Raw genomic sequence first — 18,209 nt, forward strand, 5'->3', positions numbered from 1 at the left:
AAGGCTGTGCGGAACGCCTTGTTGGCGGCGGGTATGAGAGAAGCCCTTCCTGCTGTCGGGCTGCACGCGGTTTGTGCCACTGCACGGCCGGTGGAGGCGGGCGGGGTGCGAAGCGCAGTCTCCCGAGGGCCGCGCAAGGTGCCCGCAGGGCACGGCCGGCACCTGGCTGCCTGCGGAGCCGTCCGGGCGCCCGGCGGCGGCATTGGCGGCGGGGGGGGGGGGGGGGAGGGAGGGAGGAAGGGGGGCCGCGCCGCGTGCCCGCCCGGGCGAGGCGGGGCGGGGCCCGGACGGGGCCGGAGGGGACGGGGCCCGGCGCGTCCCGCCCCGTGAGGGCGAGCGGCGGGCGGGGGCAGCGCGGTCGCAGCCGCCGGGGCGCAGCTGCCCGCCCGCCGCCGGGCGCTGTGTGCGCGCACGGGCCCCGTTCCTGCTTGCCTGCGCCCACACTCGCGCACACGCACACACACACACGCACATTCCCACACCCGCCGTGCGCTGCACGTCCAGCGCTGCCCGCCCGCCCCGCTGGGACGTCCGCTTCGCGCTCGCCTGCAGTTTCGCCGCGGGCGCCCAGGTGGCTGCGCTCTGCGGCGCTCCCGGCCCGGTTCAGCTCGGCCCGGCCCTCCCTGTCCTGCCTGCCGGTGTCCCGCGGGCGCGGAGCCGATGGGGATGGGCGGGAGGATGCGCCTGAGCCGCGTCTGCTGCGTTTTCTACCAGCTGTGCGTGCTGTCAAGCGGGCTTGCCGCAGGTAAGTGCGCGCCTTCCGCGGGACTGGGCCGAGCCTCGGGCGGCCTTCGTGCCCCGCCGGCTGCCTGTAGCCGGTACCGGACCACTGTTAAGCGCTTAACAGCTGTGCCTGTCCCCTGTAACCGATGCTTGATCAGATAATGCGTGCCTCCACTGTGAGGGTGCATTGCATTGTGCTCGTCTGTATGAGGTACTAATTCTCATAGGCGGCCCCGTCGTCTTAGTACTGCTATTCCTAGCGTGTGTAGGATGAATGTGTAAATAAAACTGTCTTCTGCCTCAGGCTGGTGGAGATTGTATGTACTCATGTTTATAAACATAATGCGGGTAGGCTGGGAATTTTGGTTAAATTGTGATGTGGTGTGTGTAATACGCAGACATCACTAATTAGTGATTACCATTCAATTTGATTATAATTATAATGATGATACAGCATGTGCATGCATCTGCCACTTGCACGTGCACTTGCAAATGTGCGGCCATGGGGTGTGTGTGCATTTGGCTGCACTTTTGAAATCATAGTGGGTTTTGCAAAACATGCTGAAAAGAAGGTTGAAATTTTCCATTTTTTTTGTTCAGGTTTTCCCTGCTAAAATTACTTTTTTTTTTTTTAGCTGTGTGAAAATGTTACCACTTTGTCTAAATGATGAAAGTTTTGTGCAACTCTCCTTGCATGGAGGTGGTAGTCATGACGAAGAACATCCCCAGCTACTGGTACAAACACAACTTGTACCCAGCTTGAGCTTCAGCTCTCTCTCAGTGTTTACCAGGACCGTGGTGTGTCCCAGACACCTGAACAGGCACAGAGACCTCTAGTGGCTGGCCCGTCTGCCATGTGTAAGGACAGGATGAAAGGGCCAAACTGAGCCCACTGTATTTTGGGTGGCATGCTTGGTGGGCTGGGAGCCTGAAGGAGCATGTCATAGGTGGCATAGGATAGGTTTCTGGCAGGTGCTGTGAGCTGCTGGGTGCTGCACTCATTTAAAGCATCTGCTGGCCTTCCCACAGGTCTCCATGCTTCAGAAGAAACTGAGGAGTGGGAGATCGTCTTCCCTGCGCTGTGGAGCAGGGGCCAGCAGGAGCCAGTGGGTGGCAGCAGTGGTGGAGGGGGCTGTAGCACCGACCCCAGCTGTGGGAACCGAAGCAGCACCCTCAGTGCTCCCGTCACACCTAGCCAAGTGGCCGGCAGTTCCCGGGAGGTGCGTTCAGTCTCCTCCTCGGTAGAAGGGCAGACGCAGGCTGTGGGGGAGGCAGCAGAGGAAGACAACACTGAGGATGAGTATGAGTCTCAGGAGTTTTACCACTGGTCCCCCCTGCCCCAGGGGTCTGGTGCTGCCTCTCAGTTGCCACCACCACCATCCCCTCCACCACCACCTCCAGCAGAGGACGGAGATGAGGTGCTCCTGAGGATCCCAGCTTTTGCTCGAGAGCTCTACCTGCTGCTCAAGAGGGACAGCCGCTTCCTGGCTCCAGGCTTTGCCGTGGAGGAGCGGCTTGGGGGTGAGGGCAAAAGCCCACCCGGTGCTGCACAGTCGCAACCTGAGAGAGCTTGTTACTACAGTGGTGCTGTCCTGCGCTACCCAGGCTCCTTCGCCTCCTTCAGTACCTGTGGTGGATTGGTAAGATGACCTTGCATGCAGGGGTAGCACCAAGGTCTCCATCCAAGTATCAGGTTCATCTGCTGCTTTTTACTCCCATCCCTTTCCTGAGGTCTTCTTTCTTTCATATCCTCTTGGGTTCTATCTCTGTACTTATCCTTATTTTTAACCATTGGGCCATTCATACTTTTATTATCCCACTCATAATTTTTCTCAAATGCTGCTTCTGCTTTTATCTTGTAGAGTTTTGATGTTCTTTGTACCATTTCCACATACATGTTTGTGTCTCAGTCCCATACCTTTTTTGGATCTCCTTTTTATTCTTAAGCCTTTCTTTCTTTGATTTTTCTCATCTTTATCCCTAATTTTATCTTGGTCTTCAGCTTGTGCCTGTAATTAGTTACCTCCATGCTCTCTCTCCTTCCTTTCCCCTGTATCAGCATCTCTCCTCCAGTCCATCTGTAATCCGTTTGTTCTTCATTCCCATCCTATATTCTAAAGTTATCTTTCTCATCTGTGTTATCTTTCTTATCTCCTACATCATCCTACTGTTCTGTCTTTTCTACCTCTACCAATATTTTATGTCTACTTTATCATCTTCATTATTCCGTTTCTTTAATTCCTGTCATCCCTTTAGCCTTTTTTCTCTACCTCACAACTTCCAATATGTGATACCTGTAGTTACTTGGATTTGGCACTCCATACCCTTCTTTCCTCTCAGTTCCTCCATAGAAGCATGTAATGAGTATGTTCTCAGCAGAAATGTTAATACAGTCAGACCTTTTGAATGGTTATTACTTCTGTGGCATACCTCCCTTATTTAAAACAAATTTCACCTGCTATAATTTCTGTTGAATCAGTCATGATTTTTACCAGATAAAGACCAGAACTGGGCACACTGACAACAGCAGTGGTGATCCAGTGTGCTGCAATCCCAAGATACTTGGGGGTGGATGGAAAGAGTAGAAAGCAGCTGGGATGATGTAAAATGCTGGCAGGATTTAAAACAAAAACAATTATTACAACTATTATTCTCATTTTGGGCCTTTATACAGTATCATAAATGCACACGCCTGCAGCACTTTACAGAATATAGAATACAAAGAGTAATGGTGCTAGGGAGAGTTAACATCATCGTGACCCTGGGTTTTTTGGGTGGCTAGATGAGTGTAAATCACCACAATCACATGATAGCTATTTACTTGTATTTCTTTCCAAATTGAGCATCTGACTCGTTACATTGTTGATTCATGAAGATATGCCTGCCTGATATTTTATTTGCATGATCAAATTTTGACTGCTTATTCATTTGCCTTTTTGGACTTATTCAAAAGTCAAAACCTAGACTGAAAGTGGTGGAGAGGGAACATATGTGGATTGACACCAAATAAAATATTTGCCTGCACTCCTGCAAAGTGAATCCGCCAAGTTTCACACAACTCTAGGTGGCTGGCATCTAATTATTGACATTTTGTCAGATTTTCCAAAGCATGGTAGCAGAACTAGTTGTGAAGAAAAATACTGGGAGTCAACTGAAGGTGGTTTGAAAGCAATCAGGTAAAGGATTTCTTAGTTCTGGAAAAGCATTTGACTTCTGTACTCCTTGTTCTTGTTAGAATTTTACTTTCTTCTACATTGCGTATGGGTAAAATTAGGTTAGAGAAAATTTTGCAAAGAAATTGGTAGAGATAATTATCACAAACGTCTGCTCAAAAGTGATGTACATATCTGCATATCTGTAATTGTTTTGACTTGATTTATAGACTGAAATTCACTGTTTAAACAGATCCCAGTTCCCCAGGAGCCCCATTAGTAATTTTTTATTCAGTCAGACTTCTAGGAGAACCAGCTTACTCCCAGCCTACCGGCTGTCAGCATGCATGTGCCTGGATCATGTTCCCCATTCAGAAAGCTGCAGCTGAAATAGAAACTCTTCTATGTATCTCAAGTAAAATTGGAAACTGTTGTTGATGTTGACTGGTGTTGCCATGATCCTCAATTGCATAGTCTTGTTTGCAGTGAAATAGTTAAAAGCATCTGTTCTTCTTGAGAGTGTTGCTGCATCAGACACATAGTTAAAAAAATTGCAGAGTGCTATTATGTCAAAGTTGTCATAACAAATCTTATCTGTCATTCTTTATTCAGTCATTACTTGGGCTCTATTACATATGTAAGTTGCTCTGTTTCCAAGAGTCTTGAAAAAACATCATACATACATTGTATATTCCACCATTTCCTCTAGATGCCTTTTTCCTTGGCAAAAAGAGCCAAGCAATATTTCAAACTACATTTTCTCTTTTAAGATGTAAAAATCCATTGAAACTTGAACCTACAAATATTTCATTGTAGTTACCTCAATTACAATTTATTTTTTTCATTTTAAATATAAAGAAATTTCAGAGAAAATGTGGCATGAATGTCTTAGATATACTCTCATTTCAAAGCCTTGGGGTTAGGATTACTAGGCTGCATACACTTTGGAAGGCCAAACAAGTGGGCTATTAGTTGCTTAACGTGCAGCTTAGATTCCACTCAGCAATTTTTCTTTTCAGTGTGAAAAACAGCATCTCTATCTAACAAACAGAACTTCCAACATTCTGCTCTGTAAATAATAGCCTTTTAGTGAATCTCTTATTCACTGAGGAAAGTAACTGTAGTCTGACAGACAACAGTGATTTTGCCACACTGGAGGAAGTGTGAAGAAGGGTAAAGGCCAATAGAAAAGGTTTGGCCATCATGTGCAGGCGATGGTCACATATATAGCAGTACAGATGTGTGGCTGATGCAGTAGGGCTAGCTTTGTGAAATATACCTGGTCTTTAATAAAATGAAAAAAAGGGCTTGCATGAAGTTGTGCCATCCAAGTTAGGATGTTGGTGTTAGTTCCAACTTTTCAAGGCATGGAGAGACTTGACATGCCGGTCATATTCAGGAAATTGAAAAAATTGTCTATGTAGAAGTCTTAACTGCTCCTTCTATACGCCGAAAGACAGAAGAATAGTGTTGCAGATGTTAGGCACCTTATCCTCTTGAAGTGGGATTTCAATGCTTTTTGAATACTTTACTGATTGCAGTTGGGTAAAGCATGCAATGTACAGCACAACATTAAAGCTTCCTCATATTTCTTATTTCACAGTTCTTGAGAGCTTCAGTAGTGTGTTTTTTCTTGAGCTGTTCATCAAAAGCCAGTATGGAGGGATGATAATAATGGGTTTCATGACATACCATGTTAATCATGTGAATATACAAGTGAAAAATGAGACCTCTACTCCCAGATAATTACTAACCAAGTTCTGACTGTCAGCATTGATTTCATTTGGCAACCTATCTTGACAAATAGGAAACATAGCTCAGTGGATATTTGCTAATCAAACTAAAGGCTGGAGATATACATGGACCATCTAGAAACTCCGTCACCATGACCATGGTGTAATCTCAGAGCTCACGTGATGAATGGTGATGGCCCTGTCCAACTCCTTGGTAAAACACTTGTGGATTCTTACATCCTTCTGTAGCTCAATGGGATTTACTCTTAAGTATGTTTTGGGATTCTGCACTGGTGCTGCGGGAAGATTAATAAGGAGAGGTTTCCAAGAATTCTCCATCTGTATGCTGACTACCTACTTGTCGTTCATCATTAGCCAAATACCAAGATGTAAGCAGTCCTGCTGATGCCAGTGAGACTGCTCTTCTGAAAGTGATGAATTGCAGAGCTGGACTATTGATTATTTAAGTGGTTGTTTATACTGTTTGCTTGTGTTTTGCCATGATATTTGAAATAAGAAAAAAAAGCATGTCAAATGTAGTTGAACAGTTTTATTTGTAACTGGTAATATATATAACTTACAACTGGTAGTTCTTTTAGAACATGCTGTGGGAGAAACTTACTGTGGACTTAGAATTAAGAAATTTGGCTACTTGTTCTTTACCAACCATCTGCTCTGCTGCTAGCACAAAAGTTGAAGTAGTCTCACTGCATTTCCCCAAAGAGAGCTGTAAACATGGCAAGTGTGTGCTTTATGCCCTACTCCTATCATTTCAGAAAGAGAGGCATTTAATGTTTTTTCTCAGCACTGAACTGCCTAGGTAGTATTGTATGGCCATGTGGTGACAGGCAGGCATTTTCCCAACGTTTTTTTTAACTGAAGCAGTCTGCAATAAATAGGTGGAGAAAGGAGTCAGATGTCTTCTTATACCTAAAGCAATGGGATATGTTTAGACTGTTAGGAAGTGCAAACAAGAGCAAATGTATACACAGAGGATAGACAGGACAATGCAGCTCCATACAGGTACACTGTTCATCACAGCACTTAGCAGATTGTCTAACAAAACCTGTGGAGATCTGCCTAAACAGACAGCATTGCCAGCTGAGTTAATTTACTGGAAAGAAGCTTTGAAATTCCTCTGTGTGTTTCTGTATTTTCACTGGATCTTAAGAATGTGAAATGGTCAATAGCATATTTATAGTTTTATAAATCCCTGAAAAATCAGTGTTAAATACTATTTGCAATGAAAATTAATGTGCATTTTCCCAGTGACTTGAGTGGGAACAAGTCTTAACACATCTCCAATACAGAGAAAAGCTCTCTCTAGAGAAGTGTATGGTGCTTTTATTAGGCCTCATTGCTGTTAACAAGCAGGTATTTAAAAATGTGATCAATATTTTATAGACAAGTGGTCACAGATTTACTCCAGCTGTTATACATACATTTAAAGAGCACTGTCCAAAGCACTACTGCCTGCATCAGCAAAAGAATGGATGTCAGTAGTTCTGTGTCGTGCAGAGATGTGCCAAATATCATTGAATAACAACATTTTAACAAATACTTCCGATGGTAATGCCCTACTTAAATAAAACCAAAATAAACTAGGATGTCAAAAAAACTGCATTCTTTGGCTAATGGAATGCTTGTATGGTACTTTTGGGAAAAAAAACCCAAACAAATCCTGAAGCACCTTTACAGGAAATGTATAATTTTTTTATTTCTGACACAAATTGTGTTTTGAAGATTAGTGCTATTAACTAATAGGGAATAACATGATGCATTCAAAATATTTTAGATTGTTTTAGGATACTCAAAATTCACATGATCCTTAAATTCAGGACACATAATAGAACGTCTATAAACCTGTGATTTTTTATTTTGTACTTACGCATAGAGCATAGTCTGACTTTACAGGTTGTCTCAAAATAAGCAGAATGAAATTGTTATAGAACAATAGTAATAAAATAAAAAATATTTTCTGTAGTCCTAAAATTCTGCACACATTCACTTTTAAGGGTAGGATTCCGCCTTGTTTTGACATCTTTCCTCCTAGAGAAGGATTTTAACCACAGTGTTCCAACATTTTTATGTGGGAAAACTGCCAATTAATATAGTTCTTAGTTACACTTCCTAGTGATTCCTGCAATAAGAGTAGTGTCTGACATGGCAAGTACACTTGAATTTTTGGACAGCTTGGACAGTTTTGGAGAGCTGTACTTCTACCTTTTGATTATACAGCTTCTTTCAGTGGCAGTGCAATACTTAACCTGCTGCAACTCCTTTCCTGACATAGGGTTAAACTGATTGGGAACGCACGGATTGTTTGCATTGGGGGTGAGTAGTGAGCCTGACATTTGCTTTTCAGTGCACATGCAAGGTAAATCCTTGCTTTTGTGAGCATCCCTGCTTTTGTAGGGCTCTTGGAACAGGTGGTCAAGAGCAACTCATGGTCTTTGTAAATTGCCCTGGGAAGCTATGCTATTACAGGCTGTGAGGTGTAAGGCTGAGAAACAAACAATAGACTTCTTGCTTCGATCAGGCTGGAGCATGACTACCCCATTACACATCCTGGACCATAGCATACCAACCAACCCTGAAATGAGTTAAATACCAAGCCACTCGTCAACCAGAAATAGTACCCCTGGCTCCCCACTTGAGTGATGTTGCAGTTACACATTGGTATTGAGTAACTTCCACACCAGATGCTTTTCCAAAAGAAATTTGAGACAATTACAGCTTCTTTTGTGCTGAGGGTAAGCATTAGAAAACAGTTTGCCAACAATTTTTCATAAAAGGGGAAAGAAAAAAAGATTGTTAGCAATATTCATGGTCCATTTGATACATATAGGCTAAAGTTTGACATTGCAGAAGGAGGATTATAAAATTAAATAGGATTATTCTTAAAGGCTGCCAGGATGAAATGAAGTACACACTCCTATATATGTAGCTTCCTGGGATACTTGAATGGAACAGGACAAATGCAAGCAGTAAAATATGTGTTTAGACCCCCTCTTTTTAAAAACTAGGGCTAACTCAAGACAGAAAGATATGGGAAATCACAGGTAGGTTTATTGGGGATTTTTCCAGTTACTTATTTGGAATGCTAAACTATTTCTTAGCGCACAGTCTACCCACTGTTGTGTTGCAAGTTTGTTAAAGAAATGAAACTTTGCTGAGAGGGACAGAAATAAATATCTGAGTATCCCTTTCTGAGACGTCACAGGTTCACCAAGTTTTGCTTTGTTGGCTTTAACTTATGCCTTATTTGTATTTTAAGCATCTTTAAATGGGCAATATGAAATTTGTCATCAGTAGAAATAGGTGGGCAAAATAGGGCATGAGTGGAAATGTCAGCCCTCAACAGAAAGCAGCTTTGCTCTGTTAGGAAAGTGAGTTTCTTAGCAGAAGAAACAGAAGCACCCCTGGGAAACTAAAGTGTTTGACTGAAATTTGTGCTTCCTATCTCTACATAAAGTGGAAGAACCAATGAAATGTGGTGGTGCTCCTGGGAGAATACCCATACTTTCAATATATGTATTGAATCTAAGCCAGGTCATTCCTGCTGGATTTACATGGCAGTGGAACATGGGAGAGAGGAGGGCAGCCAGACCTCTAGGAACTCTGGTCACCAACTGAAAAAACAAATTGTTTACATGAGCTTACTTTAGCATGCTTAGGCACGGATGCAGTTTCCTCCAGCATAGACTTACATGCTTTTTTTGTTAATTTCTCTGTTATATTAAAATCTTTTCATTACAATCTGACCTTGAACATCTAATGAAGCACAACTGAAAACACAGTAGAGAAGCCAGAGAAAATTAAAATCAAGAAAGTCACTATGGCCAGCTGGAATAACCGGCATATATGTACAAGCAAAGCACTATTAACAAACGTTGCTTTATTCTACCTGACCAGCAAGCTAATTACAAACAGAACTACTAAATATGGTTGCATTGGGTTTTTTTTTTCATAAAGAAAAGGTGTACTGGAGATGGCATCCCTTTAAATGTTTAATTAGTGTAATTAGGAGCCATAAACCAATGAAGAGCTATGTAAAGATAAGGGACTAAACCCTCTTTGTTTCTATTTTCCTTCTTGAGCTCTGATGCTGCAGTTTGTTGCTGTTCATCTTTGCCTTTCTGGGTGAAACAGAATTTGGTTGAATTTTTGTTTTGTGTATCTGAGAACTCTTGCTAATTGATAAGAAGGATAAGTCTTTTAAACATAGAAACAGTAGTGTTAATGTAAAGCTGAAAGTTTTAGAAAATCAGTTTTGATTTAGGCCGAGACTACATTTGAACCATAATGATCTCTGTTTCCCTTAATATTAAACACTGTGGCATGGTATGTGAGATGTTGGGCCAAGGTGCCTCAGACCATGTGGTAATGATTCCTTTCTCCTTCAAAGAGCTATCCTATAATCATGTAATCACTCCATCTTGTGACAAGTTTGATTTGTGATACTAATCCTGTTTATAATAGCCTGCTGTTATCCTAAAGTGCTTAGTTTCACTACAAATACTCCCTTTGCAACATATTTCCAAGTCATAATTAGAAATGAGAAATATGCTATTTCCAGAGTAGCTTTATTTAAAAAAATTGAGACTGTTGTGAATCACTTGAGGTCTCTACCCTTTGTAATTAATAATTAATTGTCAAGGTTATTTTGCAAGATACAGAAGTGAGATGGTAAATCAGAAAAACAAGGTATTGTGGATGAAGGTGCTTAACACAGTTACAATTTAGTCAATTCAAAGTTTTTTAATAGTATAAGGTAGATCAAAGGTTAAATTTTAACAGCACTTAATGACTAATTTTAAAGATTTACAAGTAATTCAGTAAAATATATTATGATCAAAACAGCAACTTAATTACAAATTCAAAGATGACAAGATTCACACTAATTTAAATCAAAGTGTATAGATACATATATATGTATATATAAACATAAAACTTAAGACAAACAGGTATAAACAAACTAACAGAAATACTTGGGCCCAGTAATATATGCCCCCCACAACCATAAAGGCAAATGTATGTATTTAAACACATATATAAGTAGACAGGTAGATGAAGGAAGCTAGCTTATAGTTAAGACTTCCCTCTTTGAGTTTAGAGTAAATACTCACAAAGTATCAGCATTCCTCAGCAGACAATAGTTGAGACTGGAGAAGGCTGGCTTCAACCTGGCAGATGATTCTCATGAAGTTTGCACCTCTCAGGTGCCTCAGCACACAGGAGGTACTGGTCACAACCCACTGTAATCCAAGAGAACCCCAAAGGGTCTCACTTAGAATCACTATTTGTGGGATAGGTACAGGTGTACCAGGTTGTCACAAGGTGATTGATTATCACTATTGTTCCCAAGCAATGAGGGAACAAGAATATCACAGTTCAAGCACAGATATACCAGGCTGTTCTTGCTACCAAGTGAGCAAGAACCAGGCACATTAAGGGGGTGCCTTGATGCACTAGTCTGCTGCTCAGGTATGTGGCTCAAAAATAAAGGGACAAGTTGTGCCAAGTAATGAGTGGCTCAAGGGGGGGGGCACCAGCACACTGAGTAAGTCCATTAATGAGTTTTGCATTAATTTAAATTACTAAAGTTTTGACCCCCTAATTTGAAGGTAACTGCTTTGAAGAGAAAAGACAGGGTACAGCCTCTCCCAGCTACAACTGTTAGCGAAATTAGAATTTTCTCCAAGTCTTCTATCTCTGGCTTTTATTCATATCTTATGATATGTGCCAATTGTTTCTTCTATAGCAAATGAACCATTATTTTTAAAAGAAACACATGTTCTCCATGTTGCAACCCTTGTGATTTTATTTTAAAAGCACTGTTCTTTGTCTTCTTTTTTTTTTTTTTTTAAGATTTCTTGGACCTGCAAGAATGGAGATTCTTTTTGGTAGTTAATGACAGATTGTGCCAGGGGAAAAAACAGGAACATCCATAACTTTGAAGATGTAATACCATAAAAATAGGGGAGCTGGGAATTAGGGAGGAAATAGAAAACAGGAAATAGGAATAGAAAGGATCTGGTGTGAGAGTCATTGTTGTGTTGATGGTAGGTGAGGATACTGAAGGAGGAGTCTGTGAAAATTGATGATTATGTAGAGGTAGCATGCAAATGATGCACATCTCTCTTTGCTATGTGAGCTGCCAGGGTAGAAGGGGATGACTTGAAGCTATTTGGATTTGGGGGAGAATGAGATGTTTGCAGGAGTTCTGTAGAGTGTGTGCCTTTTATTTTTTACTCTGGTGTCTCACTGGTGACTTTAGGGACATAGCATGAAGGTTAGTTTCTTGCTCCTCATTTAGCAGAAGCTGCAATGTAATGGAAATAGTGTGAAATATGCTGAGGACGTGCAGTGTGTGTTATATTGCGTATCCAGATGGTAGCTGGTCAAACTTTTATAAACCAATAGCCCAAAATATCTATATTAGATTTAAAATCAGATGTGCATCTGTTGTGCATTAGCAGTTCACTTAACCTTTTGTTGTTAAGCTGTCATTGCCTGGACAATCTGGTCTTTGTGGCTATTTCTACTGCTTCTAATAATGGCATAAATAAGCAAAGAAATATTATTTGAAAGGGAAAGAATTAAGATTCTAGTGCTAATTGCAGAACAATCTGTTTAGAATGATAAATCAATATTGTAACATTAGTTGCTAATAATACATGCATCTGCACATAAGTGAATAGAAGTAAAATTTTTGGAAGACTGTGCTGTGAATATTTTTCTTGGGTCTACCAGTACTTAAGTCAGAATTATTTTCTGAATGAGTTTTGCATCCAAAAATGTAGATATGTGCCCAAAACTGACTTGCTAAGTGATTTAGTTTCTGTGTGATTATTCTCCAACAATTGCACATGCTTGTTTTATGATCTCAGCTGTGCTACCTTAAGTTCTCATTAGATGTCAGAAGTTTAACTGGGTCAAGTCGGGTCAAACTTACTTAGATAGCAGTATGTTAAGGAAAATACAGATATTTCTGCAGGTGATGTTAATTCAGCTGGGGACAACTTTTTATGATTCAGTACAGAGTAAACATCCTGTTATGTCTCTCTGGTCTTAATGGGATACTGGCTGGGAGAAGTGCCCAAGCAATGGCTAGAGCCATTATAGTAGTGCCGTCTTTTATGTAAAACGTTAAACTGTGCTTCAGATGTGCTTAAACTTCTCAGTGCTCTTTTTGTCAGTGAGAACACTGATTAGCCTGGCAATCGGATTACAACCTTGAAAACTCAGGTGTAGCTCTGCTTCAAGGCTTCTTGTATGAAGTGCTTTGCTGGGAGAGAGGAGAAAAAAAGGGGCATGAAAAGTCACAAAAAAAGGGCTGAATGCTTGTTATTCTAGGATACAGCAGTGGGTGAAGGGTGAGTTCTTATTCTTGGTTTCTGCTTAGTATGTGCAGGCAACATAAAGCCAGGTTTGTACACATATTCTCAGGATTTAATATTTGTGGTCTTGCTTAATTTGTTTTCTAAAGATACTCTTCAGGCATAAAGCTGTCTGGATCTATGCTTCTGTTGTAAGCTCTGTGTGAAACTCTGCTAACTTAGGCAATTTTTTAAATCTCCTGAGAATTTACAAGTTTGTTGCAAGTTAGGGGGTGGGAAGTTTTTTAGGTGTTTTTATGCCTAGATAGATCCCCAATCTCTTTTGTCCCTGTATGATGTAAATGGACCTCACCCCAAATATTTATTAAGTAACATACAAGGGGAGTGAGGGAGTTAAAAGTAAACTTAGTTTTCCAGTTTCTGGCTGATAGTCCTAGCATGTTTCCCTTTTTTGCTCTTATCACCTGTTTCTTCTGCAGTAACCTCTCTAAGGAAGCATAATAACAAAGATTTCTTCTATGTCCCTGTGGGGTTTTTTTTGCTTCTAATACTAAATTATTTGCATTGGAAATAATGGAAGGAAATAATTCACTTTCTTATTTCATTTCTGGTGATAAATCTTCTTCTCGTTTCATATAAACAAGTTTGCTTAAAAGTGCCCAAGATGCTACTTGGTTCAATATGCTAATATCGAAACTCCATTCTGCTCACCATTTGTATTCTTAAGCACATAAAATCAAGCTCTCTAGCTTTTAAAAAAAGGACAATAGCCTTCTTCCAAAATATATTTTTTTCCTTTTGGTTAAAATAATAGTTCTTGAAAAATAATTAGATACTGTTCCTTCTTTCATGAGAGTAGCAGAACTTTAGTTTCTATGTGTAACAAAAGGTAAATTAATTTTTTTTTCCCCCAAAACGGGAAGGAGAATCTAGGCTTAGAAGATAAAAGCAAAAAAAAACTATGCATAGTTTGGAAAAAAAAATTAGATATGAATTTCAGTCAGGAGTGGAGTCATAGAAGTATATGACTTCTATATATTTTTAACTTTTTTAAGCAATGTGAATCTAAAATGGTAATAAATTGTGAGAGTGTTATTTATTTCTCTTAAAGCCACCAGTTCTGCGTTCATGTAATTCTAGATAGAATTATAAAAAGCCTAAGCATAACTTTATTTTATAGATGGATTAGCATGATTTGTTGAATTATAGTTCTATGCCCATAAATATAGTTTATTTTTCTTTCTTGAATTACTGTTTTGCACAGTTACTAGTTTTGGCAAATTGTAGATTTGAACAAAACTGATTTTCATGGAGTGTTGCCTTGAATTAAATAGTCTTTGAATGCAGTTCAGCCCTTCTCTCAGAACAAAACCAAAATAATGGACTCATGGATAGTTATTTCAATAAGGATTAGCACAGATTAAATTTCTCTGTGGGCAATCACGGGGCGGGTTTTGGAGCTGTGCCACATCCTTCTGTCACTGCAATGAAAGCACATGGGTTTCAACAATGGTAGCTCATTGGTATGCAGTATTTGAGTGTTTTACATGGATGAATCAATTTAAACTTGGATCCCTTGTATTGGTCTTTTTGGTACTAGTCTAGGTATTTTATCTAATGTAGGTTACATACACAGTTGCTGATATTCTCCATTTAAATCTCCTGCATGAGACTAAGTGTAGAATTCTTTGTGCTCATCCTTTGTGTACTATTACATTATTGCCTGCATAAAATAGCATTTCAGATTCTGATGGGATTAAATCCAGGCTTGCACTGAAGAAATGGAGTTAATGCAGTTTCATTAGGTAAAGGTATAGCAGTTTGACTCATGCTTCAGAAGAGTGTGTTTTAGTCTTATTACAAAAAGTGCTGAAGTTATTCATATTACACCAAAATGCTCTAAAGAAACACATGTTTACAAGCACTGAGTCTTTAATTGCAAGGATTTTTTTCCTTAGGTGATATGTTTCCATAGGTGTTGCTTTTTCTAGGACTAGTTGTGTTTAGCAATGCAAAGGGACTTTCTTATACAATATTAATAATTACTGAAATGTTGTTATATAATAAATAATCTGGAATATCACTAAACCAGTTTATTGTAAAGAATTTTTAACTTAAGTTTTATGGAATAAAGTTTTTTAAATCCTGGCTTATTTAAAGATGCTGTTGGATTTATTTTGGGAAAGGGATATGGTTGGGTTTGTGAATTTATTTTTTTTTAATAGTATATCAGTGATGGTGTTCCATTTAATTTAGCATGTACTTGATAAGCAAAATGTAGTGATTGTTAATATCATGTATCAGTTATGACAACTTGATAGACATAATTTACAGGTTAGGTGGCTGTTTTAAAAATAGATCTTTATGCCAGTTCTGCTTTGAATTGTGCAAGTAAAGGGCTGTGTCACGCTTGTTGAAGGATAATTGTATCTTCATTTTCAGTTTGATTAAAGTTTATTTTATTGGCCTATATTAACCTTCCATGGTTGGCTGAGCATGTTGCTCCAGAACACTTTTTGAAGCAAATAAAATAAGGCTTTCCAGACCACTTCAGGCAACAGACAAGAAGCATCTTTATTCATTAGTCAGTTGGTGCATGCACCAACAATGGAACTGAAGTCATGCAACCACATAAAACATCTGTTTATGTATAATTGTGTAGGGCTCAAAATGAAGGTCTTTGTTCATAGGACTCAAGCATTTGATATCTTTGAATTTTTTCCTTTGGTTTGGCAGCCTGGGTAGTTGGTTAATGCTTCCTTTTGTAATGGTAGTTACTTCCTTTAGTTCGTTTGGAAACTGTGCTTGAATCATGGTCAGCTCTGCTCATTGTGTTTTTGACGAACCAAACCGAAGGCATGGCCCTTGTGAGTTGCTGTACTATTGCTGTGTCTTCCAGCTTCTTGAAACACAGGCCTGTGTGAAAATGAGAACTCATAAAAATAAGAAGGTAATTCTCTAGCCCGCATAAGGACAGATCAAAACATGAAACCTGAAGGCCAAAATGCTGGGAGACCACTGAAAGAACTTCTTTAAAAAAAAAATAGGTTCTTGTTGTAGTTGACCATTTAGAGCTGCGAGAAAGTGTATGTATTCTCTTAGTAGAATAATAAATTCCATTTTAATTAAATTGATTTCTGTTTTGTAGTATTTTTTCATGCAAGTGAAGAGGAATAAGCTAGGTGGCCGGTTCATTACTATTGCACAGATATTGCCTTCTAGTTTTCTTCTCTTTACTAGCTCTAGCTCCATTTACTAATTATTATTTTAAAAATAAGTTCATTTTGTAACATAACATATAGGTAATGAATTTTTCTACATACCATAAAATAAGAAATTTGATTATATAACATATTTTTTATATTTACTATCACAGCACTACAATTGATCTAAATTGATTTGAAAGCAGATCTGGATCTGCTTAGGGTTTAGACAGAGAGGGTGAAATACTGTATCTTGCTTTATTGACCTGAGCAGATTGACAGTTTGGAGGGTTGCATCCATGAAATTATTTTTCCATAACAACAACCTTATTCGTCTTCCCTTTTAACATTCTAAAATTGAGAAAGTCTCTTCTGATCTTAACTATAATATGATTACCTTCTTACTGTAATATCAGGGCTTGATCATAGTTGAGATAAGCACAGTGGTTTTGAAAGAGACATAGGATGGTCTTTAATATCATTATTCTTAAAAAAAATAATAAATTCTTAACGTTAGGCAAGGTTTCTGGGCAAAAGATACCTATTTTATTAATTCAGTTTATGTCATTGGAACAAATAGACAAACTTTAAGGCTTTCTGAGATAAAGAGTAGGAGCTACTGAGTGAAAGGAGAAATCAGAGAGAGACCAGTCATATATTACATGGTGGGCTGGCAGAATAAGTTATGTTTTCTTTTGTGACGTAGACATGGTTGCCATAAAATCTGTATTGTTTTAGGCATCTAATGTTGAAAATATCATATTTATTTTCTTAAGGATTGCAGAGTGTGCCTTGTGTGCACACACACAAGTTATGGATATTCTGCACATTTAATAGCTGCACCACTGATGAAGTTTGGCTTGCCAATAGTTGTCTCTATTCTTAGTGATATTAGTCAATCCTTGCATAGTTACGTGGAGCAAATGCATACGATACGGTTTTTTAATTTAAGTTAGTTTAAAAATCAAGCTTTTTCAGCGTGTCTTCAATCCAATATGTCTTGAAAACGGGTTTTAAATCCACTATCACATACATCATGTAAAATTTTACTTCCCATTTCAACAGTGAAATGCACTTGATCAGAAATTCTAATTTGATTTTAAAATTTTATAAAATTAAGTCACCTGTGCTAAGAGTAGTGGGCTTTCTGTACCTCGTAAACTGCCCGAGTGCTGCATAAGGAAAAGCAATAAGGACATGCCTGTGGTAAGTCTACACTTCTTAGTTTGTAATTTCTAAGCATAAAGCTTTAGATGTTAATAATTTTGAATTTATGATTTTAAAGATACATCTGTAGAATACTTTTCTTGAGTGAACATGAAACTGTGCATGTGAAAGAAAATGGAATTTCATGTACTGCAAACTCAAAGTCCAGATCATCTCTATATTCTATTCTCTCTCTCTCCTCTGCTTTTTTCTCCCTTTGTTTAGAGGATGTAGAGCCTAAACACTTGACAGATTGATAGATGTATAGCTGTAGAGAATGTGTATTTGGAATCTGGGTAGCTGCACTTTAGTACAAAAATATGTTTATTTACACAGAAATTTTAGCTGTGTAACATGGTAACAGGAAAAAAAAAGAGGCATTTAGAGTATTTATGCTTCTGTCAAACAGTTTTCGTGTATGTTTGTTGGCATGCAACTGCAATTGTTTGTTTTGTAGATGTTGCAATTGAAAGCTAGGCTTTAAATTGTGGTTTATGTCAAAATTTTAAAATACAGCCACTGGTTTAGAATTTCTCAGATTATTAGTATTTAGCATATACATATACACTCCCCAAACTGAATGCTAGTTAAGAATACATGAGCATAAATATCTGGGCCAAATTTATATTGCAAGTCAGTGACAGAACAAGATTAGAATTCAAAACTTAAACCAAAGACAGAGAAAAAGTAAATAATAGAATTTGACTAGAATTCAGAGATCAGGACAGTATCAACTTAGGACAATATCACAACCAAGTACATGTCACCATTGTGAGAGGTGATGATGCTGGTGTAAACAATGGTGTAGATCAGCTGTTACGACCAGCAAAAAACCAAATTCCAGCAGAA

General features: G+C 39.2%; 1 protein-coding gene across 3 annotated transcripts in view; it reads left to right on the forward strand.

The window, feature by feature from the left end:
- The first annotated feature begins 349 nt into the window (after positions 1–349).
- ADAMTS19 (ADAM metallopeptidase with thrombospondin type 1 motif 19) overlaps positions 350–18,209 on the forward strand; it is a 161,431-nt gene continuing 143,571 nt past the window's right edge. For 2 of the 3 annotated variants that reach the window (XM_054809886.1, XM_054809887.1), the window contains exons 1-2: positions 350–745; positions 1,753–2,363. In XM_054809886.1, the coding sequence (XP_054665861.1) occupies positions 661–745; positions 1,753–2,363 (696 nt within the window). In that variant the 5' untranslated portion in view covers positions 350–660. The remainder of the gene's footprint in view (positions 746–1,752; positions 2,364–18,209) is intronic. The other variant, XM_054809888.1, reaches the window with a different exon arrangement.

The sequence above is a fragment of the Grus americana genome, chromosome Z (genome assembly GCF_028858705.1).
Source record: "Grus americana isolate bGruAme1 chromosome Z, bGruAme1.mat, whole genome shotgun sequence".
Taxonomy (NCBI): domain Eukaryota; kingdom Metazoa; phylum Chordata; class Aves; order Gruiformes; family Gruidae; genus Grus; species Grus americana.